Source organism: Carassius auratus, chromosome 12 (genome assembly GCF_003368295.1).
Source record: "Carassius auratus strain Wakin chromosome 12, ASM336829v1, whole genome shotgun sequence".
NCBI classification, from domain to species: Eukaryota; Metazoa; Chordata; class Actinopteri; order Cypriniformes; family Cyprinidae; genus Carassius; species Carassius auratus.
Window position 1 is genome coordinate 5,771,914 of NC_039254.1, and position 12,406 is coordinate 5,784,319.

Below are 12,406 nucleotides of genomic sequence, written 5' to 3' on the forward strand. Positions count from 1 at the left end.
TTTAAGCCTCCTCTCTTGTGAGAAATGTGCAAGCTACATCACCATCCACGCAGTGTTCACCCGGCTACATTACAGCAAAACGTGTATAGAGGCAGCCGTGACTGGTGTGAGGTGTGACTTGTCCATGTGGCTCCAGGGATAAGATCTCTGCATTAAAATTTTATCTTTGCATTGTGATCTGGGGTTATGGATACGACAGAGAGCCTTTTTTGAGCTTTGACTAGACCCATGCCAGAAAAAATCAATTAAAATAAATGAATTAATAAATGGAATTATCAATATCTTGAGTGTGTGTGTGTATGTGTGTGTGTGTGTGTGTGTGGGGGGGGGGGGTCCAATTAGAATATCCAGAAATTCTTAAAACAACACAAATTTATTTTCAAATCAAAATTTATTTCAATATTAACAATTTAGTTTGGAGAATATATCTTAAATCAAGTCTTTTTTATGTTGATCAAATTTTTTTTTTATAAAATGCAATGATATGTATGGTTAATACACACACACAAAAATAAAAAAATACTGTATGCAGTAGTACATATAATAATATGTTATAAAGTATAATAATATTTTTTACATTGATAATAATAAAAATGTTTTCCGAGCACCGCCAACATACTAAAATGATTTCTGAAGGATCATGTGACACTGAAGACAGTGAAATGGCTAATTTTACTAGTATTAATACAGTACAAGTAATTTTAGCTGTATTAATATATCAATATTACTCAACAGTACTATATGTACTGTATATGAATAGAATTATTCTTTGCTAATGCTTCCACTATCTCTTTAAACTGCAAGGCTTTAATACTAGCTTCCGTAGTTCATTAAAGTCCTGTTATTTTTCCCCAGCCGCCTCTTCTGTTTCTCAGGATTTCTGGGACAGAATTATACAGTATGCGCTTTTGAATTCCACATTCATTGAAAATGACATTAATTGTAACCAATGCACGATCCTTATAATACACTTCACATATTCTCCATTATACCTAGACATTAAATGGACATAAGTGCCAATTCATATTCCTCTCTAATAGAAAATGATGTAAGATCCATCAGGTCTATTTAATAAGTAAAGTTCTTCATTCAGCGGGCAATTATCTGTACCCTTCTCCTAAGTTAGTTATTCATGGTACTCTGAAATATGTGACAGTTATAGTACTCATGAAAATGTGTTTTCGAATCTTACTCTAATAGGTCGGCAGTAAGAAAGTCCTACAGTCACTTTTTAATTGTAAACTACCACACGTTGAGCAATCATTTATAGATCCCCACAGTGTGGTTTTCACACGTTTCGTGTCACCTGTCTGTTAAGAGCGCTATCATACCCCACAGCTTCATAATTACAATGGCCTCATTACCTTTCCTTTGTCTGACATCTATTGAGCGATGCCTTGCTGACAAGTATCCGATGCTGTTGTGGTTTTCGTCAATGCCAAAACATCTTTCGATACCTGTATTATGTAACAGCTTGTTTTACTGGTTCTTGTCTGCCAAAACCTGCCCTGTCTATTCTCTGTAAAGCAAAAACGGACATAAAGAAACTTGTTTGCACATGACTTGTTCTCTCAGCCTCTTTAAACTTCTAGGTTAAAAGAAGCAGAGCTGTGCTTTGTCATGCTGCGAGTCTGGAGGGAAGTGATGGAGGAAGGAGGAGGGAGAGACTGTGCAGGCATTTCTTTTCAAGTGCACTGAGTTTGCGATGTTAGGGGGGAAGAGCCCCTGAGCATTGTAACATCCTACTGTACATGCACTCTCAGCACTGTCGCTCTAAGTGGAACTCCGTTGTTGCAGGAAGCAAAATCTGCAATGGAGGAGAGTCGATCCCTGCGGACCCGGATCCATCTGGCAGAGGCAGCTCAGAAGCAGGCCCGGGGAATGGAGATGGACTATGAGGAGGTTATCCATCTCCTGGAGGCCGAGATAGCTGAAATGAAGTCTCAGAACACTGAGCAACCCGGTCGTGGAAAGGTATTCCACTTTGAGAGTTTTCTACTAGCCTTTCCCAATCCATATCCCCTGCACGGTCCCTCTCCGGGTTTTACCTCTCTCGTGTACTATAGAAAGTAGGTCACTGTTTGCTTTGGCTTTAACATGATCTTGCAGGGTGACGTGGGCTGATGAGGTTATTTTTGAAAACTCTGGCTAGCAACCTCGCGTGTCTCCAGGATAAACGTTATTTTCACAGCAATTTATGATTACGTAGGATAACATTATTGTTACGATCCCTTGTGGAAAAATGAACTCACACTATGTAATAATTGGAATTTAACCTTTAAAATGATTCTAAAACAGCTGTATACAAAAGCACAGTTTACTATTTCCTATGTTTGATTCTCTGAATGCACTTTTAATTGCAAATCCATATTAGACACGTTTTGAATCAATACCGTTTTAATGCATTAAAAAAGTAAAAGTACATTTTACTTTACTAAAACTGCAATCTGTACTACTTTACTAATATTCATTCAGGATGATCTGCAAGACATTAAAAAAAGGATTTCTGCACTCGAATGCCAGCTACGGAAGAGTGAAACTGCAAAGAAGGGTTTTGAAGTCTCCACTGGTAAACTTCTACAGTTTGTGGAGGTGATGTATCTTTATTTTTTTTTAATTTTAAGTTTAACCAACTGCACATTAAATCATCACATCCTCATTTCTTACAATCAGGATCTGCCATGAAAATGCGGAGTGACTTAGGATATTAAATTATAGTGTATGGGTGTTGATTTGACGAAGACCATTCTTACTCTTGCTCCGAATTTAGTTTTTTTCAAAAACCAGAAAAACTGAGCCAAAAAAAGTGTGTGGGATGTCCTTTTGGTGGCATCCATCAACTTACATGAAGTGGGCAAAGCATACACAACCATAGCGTAATTATTTCATCATTCCATGAGTTCTTACAAACATAACAGAAATTTTTGAACTGACATTTATATGACTGACACAGAATGTGTAGTAACCCTTTCATTAGGCAGCTATTAAAAAACAACAACATGACATCAGTGTGCAACTGTTTTGCCAATTATACCAGATGCAACAAATCAATTAGCACTCCACTGGAATGTGTAAATCATACATTTATACAACTAACTGCTACCACTACAATTAAAAATGTACAGTAAAAAATACATAATTTTTAATTTTATATATAATTATTAATTATATAAATTATATAAAATTGTCAATAAATTAAAATAATTTTTTTTATATATATAATTTTTTTTACTGTACAACAGTAGTAGTAGCAGTGGTATTAATAATAAAATTATATTAATATGTAAAGAAATTATGATGTTGATGATGATTGCGAGTATAGGAGTTATATTAATCATATAATATCAACTGTGCTATTGTTATTAAAAATAAAGTAGCAGAATATTGATCTGTATTAATACAATATCAAATCTTTCAACTATGGACTAATCTGATCACCTGCATTTTAAAACCCCCACAGGCTGTCCAAGGCTTTTTGTCTGAAAACCAAAGCGGTTCAAGAGGCTATAGGTAAGATAATTATTCCCATACCCTAGTCACTGCAGTCAGTCTTTTGTTAAGGCAGATCTAATTATTTGACTGAATTCTAATCTAATTTGAAGTATGCCAGACAGTAATACCACATTTCGCTAGCAACAGGTGTGTGGAAAAGAATGATGTAATAACAAAAGACTCTTTTCCTTTATGGACCTTTACACAGTCATTGAAGTTCACCTTTGATATTTTAGGAGGTTGTTTATTCAGGGTGTGTAAATGGTGACTTTTTTCCAGAGTGAGTCTACTGCCTTTATTTCTAATATAAGAGAATCTTTGCGGGCAAAGGACAGGGATAGTTAATGACTAGAGGCCAGTACAACACCTTCCTGTGGCAGTGATGTTGATTAGGCCCAATCAACATGGCCTCCTGCAGCCTGTCGACCCTTGCTCAGCTAGCAGAGCACGTCTGGAGAACCCTCTTTTCCTCTAATGATCACCCCCACTGACTGAAGAGGCCACTGTGTGTTTGTGTATTAGGACTAGGAAATATTACACATGTCCTCATCAATCAAAATGAAGGCTATCAGCAATTTGCAGCAAAATACAGTTTTTCTTTTTGAGAGAGGTTGCATGAGAACTTGTAAGTCACTCTTTTTTGAATGCATCCAATGAATGAAAGATAGTTATTTACATGCTAAATATGACATTTTGTAAATTAATTTATTTTTACTTTAGACTATCATTGTTATCTAGCCCTAAAGACACCATAGAAATGAATACTTTTATTCATCAAGGATACTCTAAGTTGTTTGTTAAGGGACAGTAAAGACATTTATGTTATTATTAATGGTGTTGTTTTTTTACTTTCTGTTCATAAATGAAAAAAAAAATCATAACATAAAAAAAAAAACATAATTCTATAACGGCATATTTATTTATTTTTTAATCAGACTGTAGCAAATCTTAAACATGTTTCAAACGCATGCAATGATTCAATCAGTCTGGACCAATTCATTTCAGTTTTCTGTTGATGACCCGAAAGTGTGGTAGTTTCATAATATGTTTTCATAACACCGGTCCATCCATGTCAGTGGGTCTGAATCCCCTTCCCCAAAAACCCTTTATTACGAGTCATGCTGGGCTCTTCTTTTACGCTAAACTGCCCAGCATGCTTTGTTCATTTCAGGTCGAAGGGAGTGCACTTTTGTAGAGCTTTTATAACAAGTCTTTTGAAACGAATACAAGACTGACACAGTTCGAAATTTGTGGAGGATTAAGAAAACAATGCAAAATAAAATAAAATGTCTTTATTAAATAAAAGTTTAGCCACAGTTAGGTTAAGGTTAGGTTATTAATGAAACAGTTTGCAGTGGTTTAAATAAAGGATTGTGTGTGTTTTTTTTTTCCAGTTCTCCCAGCGATCCAAAGTTGGCCAATCTGTCTCAGACCTTGCCATCTCGAGGTGGGAAGAAACCACCCTGGACAGCATCTGGTCTTGCAGTGGAAGCTAAAGAACTAACTAATACGATCAGAGGCATTCTCGAGCTAGACTGTAAGTATACAGGCGTGTTTTCAGCTTTGCATGAAAAACAAACACCATGGAATCTACCTAATTGCAACTGCACCAGCTATTTCAGCTGAGCTGGATGAGATGTTATGGTTCAAGGGGGATGCACATTATAATATGTGTCGTGTTTTGTTTATATCTATAAAATATTACTTACACACACATGCGCGCACACACACACACACACACATCTTTGGTTTACTCTAAGGACCACATTCAGTCTGCTCGTTTAACCATTGCTTTAACTCCTGACCCCATTCAGTTTTGTAATGCTCAGGAAAATATGTAGCTTACCTTCCAGCAACGTCTGACCTTACATAAATGCATCTAATGACCTGTAGAGGTCAAAACATTGGCAGCCTTTCCATGATCCCATCTCATTACAAGCATCTTAATCTAGACACATTTAAACATTATAGTATCATTACGACCAAGATTCTACATACTGTTCAAACTTATAGAACCTGTTCAGATGCAATGGAATATCTTCATCTTTTTTTTAGCAGGCAGCCTAGTGATCTACATTTGTTTTAATAATGTGCATGCTTGCTGAATTTTGCATATCCTCTCTATTCAATTAATTATGTTATGATGTAAGCGTTTTACTTCTAATATATATTGTAGAAAAGGAGGCGAACTACCTAACCCGTGAAATCTAATCTATTTACGTAGATGTTTATAGTGAATCAAATTAGGTCAATCTCATAAGGAAACACAATACAAGGTGTTTTTGCTGTTAATACAAGCCTTTTACATCTGATTCCCCTCACTGCTGCTATCGTTGCCAGGATACGAAGCTGCTAGAAAGCAATTGTCCACATCTTTGTCGCAACTCTATGTCATGTCACAGGCTACACAAAGCTATATACCTTTAGAAATGGGTCCTTAATTGGAAAACATGTAAAAGAGTCTTATTCAATAGTTAAAAACAATGATCGTTCATGACATCTTGTTTTGACTGACACTGTTTGCTAAATGAAAGAATACTATCTTGTTGGCCTAGTTCAATTGATCCACTTTGTCAAAACATTACTGATAGCGGTCCGTCCAAAGCGAAGCTCTGGAAACAAAAAATAACACCAAGAGTCTGCTTTTCTTGTTCTGTATATTAACACAGGATGTCCAAAAAGCCCTCGTAAAACTCAAAATGAGTCATATAGAATCAATGTCAAGTATTAAAAAAGCCCTGATAGGTAGATTGAATAATAATGTAGATGGATAGTAATATTAGCTGAAGTATTTTGTTCTTTGTTTCTCAAGAAAACAAGTGGGTTGTATTCCTGGTTATAGACGGGCCTTGTTTCTTTTCAATTTTTTTGCATGTTAAAGGAAACAGACAGTTCAGGGACACTCTGGAACCCAGACAAAAGAGCGTCTCTGGCCTCCTCTTATTCTCGGAATACAGGGTCTCAGCAGAAACACAGAAGACTTGCTTTTCAATTATTTTTTTCTTTGTCAAAGCACTTTTGAATGAACATTATGTTCAGTGAATATTTTTCTGAATTTTAAATAGTGAATCTGATTAAATGGCATAATATATCAGAGAGTGCCTAAGACGTCAAAGCACATTTCCATAATTGAGAGCTTTAATGTAATATATATATATATATATATATATATGTATATATATGTATATATATAAAAATAAAAATAAATAAACTAATTTGTCGACCATCTATCTGAAGGACACATCCTCCTTACATGGAAAGGTCAGCCAAAAATGGAAAGATTGTCATCATTAACTTATCCTCCATGTCTTTTCTCAGTGGAACAAAAAATTATATAATATTCAAGATTTTTTTGTCTCTGGGGTCCAAAACAACACTGCATATTTTAACGTAAAAATATTATTTGCAAAGAGTTCCAATTAAGTATTGTAGTAAGTGGCCTTAACTAATATGTACGTACATTAAAAAAAGTGCAGTGTACTGATTTTGTTCATATTGTATTGCAAAACACTTTTGCTGCTATTGAGATATGGTTATGGTTAAGTTTAGGGACAGGTTTGGTGGTTTGGGTAGGTTTAAGAGTGGGTTAAGTGTAACTTAAATTAACTTAAATGTAAGTACAGTGTGTACACATGTGTACACAATAAGTGCATTGTACCAAATTATTAATGTAAATGTAATTACATAGTAGTTAAGGGCATTTAATATAAAGTGAAATCAAATAGGTTTATATTAAATTAAATATTTATAATATTTTATTATTGATTACAATAAATAGGATAATACCAAACAACTCTGTTTGGTAGCTTAAAATTTCTAAGGTACCAAGTGATGCACAAAAAACAGAGGAAGATGGACAGACGGATGGATTAGAGAAAGATAGAAGACTCCAGGGGTCAAAGGATCAGTGAAGCTGAGGGAGAGAAGAAAGAGCTAAAGTGATTGCTCAGGGAGCAGGGAAACGTGTCTCACACACCTGGCAGCATGTGACCTCTCAGTGAGGGAAGCTCACGTTTTGGCTGAATGCTTCTCTGTGGGGGAGGACGAGGCAGGCTTTGAGTTGCACATGCAGGGCCATCTTCATCACACCGATTGAAACCAGAGAGAGCAACTCCAGCTCAGCTCAGAGACAGGCAGTGCTCTCCACGTGATGGATGTTCTCCCATGTGACCGCCGGCGTACCACTCGGTGTCTCATCAATAAGACAGAGGGGGTGACATGCTTTGGAATAAGCATTTAGGATATAATAACTGGCCTTATTTCATCATTTAAATGAAAATTGTGTCATCATTTACTCAACTTCATGTTGTTCTGTATTACTTTATTTCTTCTGCGGAGGACAAATGAAAGCATTTTGAAGAGTGTTATCTTCCTTTGAGTTCTACGGAAAAAAGAAAGCCATATGGGTTTGGAACAACATGAGGATGATGACAGGATTTTCACCTGGTCCCTTTAAGAGAACAGCAAATACATTTTTCCTGAGTGTCTGCAGCTTATCCCAATTATATCTGATTTGCTGAGGCGTAATTTGAGGCAGCTGAAATTGTCTTTCCAGCATCATAGTGTTGATCTAGTGAAATCATTCACTCTTGGTTACTAGAGCAAGGCCTTTAGAAACAAAGAGTTGATTGAATTAAAAAGGCATGTGATGAGCTTCTTTGTGTGTTACTGTGTCCCAAGGCTTAGGCAGTAACGGTTTGTGTTGACCGTGGATGCATCAGAACACCGAATACAAAAAAAACCTGAATCCCAAAAAGATCTCATAGCTGTAGAATTTAAAGACTTGAATTGATGGCCATGAAAAATAGAGATGAATGCAAGAAACTATTATGAAATGCTTAATGATTGCTTTAAAGGAAACTAGGTAAATTGGGTATGAAGACTGAAAAATCCTCCCCAATAATTAATAAAATGGACAAAATCGTCCACCCAGTATTTGAAATTTTTATATTTGGTGTTAGGATAAAACCACCAAGTTATATCGAGTGATGCAAAGAGTGCTTAACCTTTTTTTTGTCAGATTTTGCCCCTTTTGAATTCAGAATTTAGGCTGAATCATTTACATGATATTTAATAATTGAATGCGAGGAGACGAAACATTTTACTGTTTTAGTTTTCGAATAATTAGGCATAGGAGTAAGAGCAAATGTGTGCTTATTTTAAAATAAAAATATAATTTGCATTAGTTCCAATTGATTTATTATTAATTAATTAACTAATTTATTTATTATGTTTTACTGTTCTTCTTTATTTTTCTTTATTCCTATTCTAAATCTATAATAAATATTAAAATATTAAATTTTTAAGATATCGCCAGTGCCAGTGATAAATAGTAAAAAAAAACCTTATCTGTTAGTCAAAATTTCTTCCATACATTTTCCACTTGTTCATATGTAGAACCACAAAATTTACTGTGAATTCCCATAGGTACTAAATGATATGTAGCCAGGGACATTTGTTTGTAGAAATCTGAGACAGCGTCAATTATTCTTTGGCCTTTTCTGTCAAAATGTTGATTGTGTGTGAAATCTAGACAGCGGGATACTCTGTGTATTCCTTTCATCACCTTTTATTAATCCTATCATATTTCTGACGAGAAACCCATTATAAAGTCATGCCTTACATTATGTATGCCAGCAGATTTACTGTCTATTGTATTTTCTGCATGTACAGAGGGAGTGTCAAGATCAAATTATGTCAGGGATTTGTTACCTAGTATGGTGGCGAGTATTGATGAGAAATCCAGCCTGTGCCATGTAGAGCCTTAGTAGTGTCTACTTGCGTTGTTTTTTTGTTTTGTTTTTTTGCTGTCCATTAATCACAACCTGGCATGCATCAGTCCTCAATCCAAAGCTGTGCATCAAAGATAAAAAGTGCATTTGGGGAAATTTGTATGCGTATCCTTAAACCAAATTCCAAATCCAATGGAAGCAAATCTGATTTACCCCAATTTGATGCTTGTTACACTTTCACTGTACATTCTTTTTTTTTTTTATGAAAATAGCTTTAAAGATTATGCAGATATGCTGGGACACTTAGCATATTCATTTATGACCCCATTTCATCCAGTTGCCAGGAAATTCTCACGGTCACTGGCCTCTTGGGATCAAGAGGATCAGCGAGAAATGTTGCAACGCTGTGTTTAATTTTGGCTTCAGACTTCTCCAGTATCTTGTTTGTTGTCCTTTAATGTAGAGTAAATGTATCTGATTTCTCTGTCCGTGTTTTTTTTTTTTTTTTTCTCACAGGTTTACCTTTTGGCTGGGATGAGGCGTACACTGCTGATGGAGTGAAGTACTATGTAAAGTAAGTTATGTGACCCTACAAATACATTCACAAAAAAAGAAATGTTATTTTTGTTTCTGATTTGTTCACTAAAAGTAAATAACAGTTCTCATGTTCTGAAGGCCACTTCATAAGTTGTTTGTGCAGCATGAGATAAATGGTTTTAGCTCCAGTAAACATATACTGTACATAAAAAAACTGCACTTCTACAACCAAATATTCTGAAAAAATAGCACAGAATTGCAAATATTGCTGTTGTCTTCATATTGTTATTGACAGATTTTATGTAACCCCTTGATCTCTAGAGAGAGGAAACCAATCTCCCCTTCCCATGAGCATGCTCTTTTATTTGCATAACTTTCAAAACAACCCAGTTAATATTGCAGACAATATTTTTACTTTTTGCACGCAATACCACACTCATGAGTCCAGCATTCTCCATTGCACTCACACCATTCCCCTTCATGCTTCAAATATCCCATGCATGTTTCAGATGTTTGGGTTCAGATACTTTTATTCAGCAAGGTCAGAAGTGACAGTAAAAGCCTTTCCATTGTTACAAGAAAAATCTAATTAATGTTGTTTTCGAACTTTCTATTAATTACAATTAAATCTAATCTAATCTTGACAAACTATATATCGTTGGAAAGGTCTAAGACTCCCAAATATATATTTTACCAATGTTTTTGTTAAAAAATTATGTAGGAAAAGTAATAGATTAATTTATGACAAGAGTGCACCCTCAAAAATCTACATTATAACAGGAGTTCTTCGTTGTCTTTTTCTCTATCACATTTTAGAAATCATCAGAAATTATGTATCAACTGAAAACTTAAAATCTCAAAATTCATCCTTTAAAACCCATTTTAAAATCAGACATTTCATTCCCATGTAAATGGTACATTAATATCTTGTTTTCATTCATGAATTATAAAAATCTTAGTTTGGAACGTGCACTACAAAGTCAATGTTCAAAAATGTGAGTGGCTGTTAAAGGGTTAAAGAATCCAGAGACAAATGTATCATGGTTTCTATGAAAGTATTAAGCAGCACAACAGTTTTCAGCATTGAAAATAATAATAAAAAAATGTTTGCAAATCACCATATTTCTGAAGGATCATGTGACACTAAAGTCTGGAGTAATGGTTACTGAAAATTCAGCCTTGCAATCCCTGGAATAAATTACATTTTAATATATATATAAAAATAAATAAATAAAAATTTAATTGTAATATTATTTCACAATATTAGTCTTTTCCCTTTGTTTTAACAAACAAATGCAGCCTTGGTGAGCATAAGGAACATTTAAAAAATCTTACAAAACTTGAAAATGTTTTAATTCAAAGTATTTTACATTTGCTGATGTCGTTTATTAATTTAAGATTTCTTTTTCCTCTAGTCATGTGACTCAGACAACGTCATGGACTCATCCTGTCGTTAGATCTTTGGGTCTGTCAGAAACAGAAGCAAGTGACCAAACCCTGAACTCTCCAGGATCCACAGCCTAGACTAAATCTGAAGACTGTCAATCTTCTGCCACTTTCTGCCCAACTGTTCGGTTACAAAAAATGAAAAGCAACACAGCAGCATATAAACATTAAGTGATATGTGCATTATAAAAAAGACAATCAGAAAAAAAAAAAAAATCATCTCATTTGTTAAATGAAAATCTATACACTCTCAGGAAAAGGTACCAAAGTGTCACTGGGTTGGTAACCTTTCAATAGTACTAATGTACACTTAACGATATGTACCTTTATGGTACCAATATGCACTATTAAAGTACTAATTATGTACCTTAAGGCATAAATGGAAAAATTTGAAATTAATAGGGGTAAGTAAGATACAATTATGTACATTTTAGCTTTCGTACCTAAGGGTACCTACCGCCCCAGTGACAACTTTTCTTTTCTTAATTTTTTTCTGAGAGTGTGCACCTGATATTGAAATATGCAGCTAATATATTCAAAATACTCCAGCTATTTGATGGGTGGGTTAATATCTCACATTTGAGTTTCCCCCATTTTTGTTTTTCTGACATTTTAGTTATTTCCCCTCATGTTGTACACTAATATCTTGTTATTTTGTACCTTGAGAAAAACAATGGATAGGCCCAATCTGTTTTCCGACTTTCAGGAAAAGTCAAAAAGAATTGCACTTGTTTGAAGTCAAAGGACGTGGCCTCTTTAGTGAAGCAGGAAATTTTGGAAGAGTAAATCAGGATGGACTGCTTCTGTGATGTTCATTCAGTTTGGCTTGTTTTTGTTGCCACTTTGATCCGTTTTCTGAAACTTTTGCTCATAGATTTGTTGAAACAGGAATTTGTTTACTTTTTCAAACTTCTTTGAACCAGCTCTAAGCTGTGAGAGTGAAACACTTCTTCAGTTCACTATAATGTAATTGTTCTCCATAAAGGCACATTTTTAATTCTGCTGTTATCCTTAGTGGACGTTCTAGCCATTATGCATAACTGTGAAAGTGTCTTCTCTTGCATGTGCAATTAGTTCTGCGCTTCTAGTAGAAATGTGAGTTTAACATACCCTAAGCCTTATGTGTATAATATCTTGGAAGATGACATTTGCTTTGTTGTGAATTCACTCTGCCTAACAACATAAAGTTAGCCTGAGAG

The 12,406-nt window shown here is 35.0% G+C and overlaps 1 protein-coding gene across 3 annotated transcripts in view; it reads left to right on the forward strand.

Moving 5' to 3' along the window:
* The window catches only part of stxbp4 (syntaxin binding protein 4), a 29,738-nt gene extending 17,332 nt beyond the window's left edge, over positions 1-12,406 (forward strand). For all 3 annotated transcript variants that reach the window (XM_026276545.1, XM_026276546.1, XM_026276544.1), the window contains 6 exons: positions 1,798-1,974; positions 2,476-2,592; positions 3,461-3,510; positions 4,887-5,029; positions 9,741-9,798; positions 11,177-12,406. In XM_026276545.1, coding sequence (XP_026132330.1) covers positions 1,798-1,974; positions 2,476-2,592; positions 3,461-3,510; positions 4,887-5,029; positions 9,741-9,798; positions 11,177-11,285 — 654 coding nt within the window. In that variant the 3' untranslated portion in view covers positions 11,286-12,406. The remainder of the gene's footprint in view (positions 1-1,797; positions 1,975-2,475; positions 2,593-3,460; positions 3,511-4,886; positions 5,030-9,740; positions 9,799-11,176) is intronic.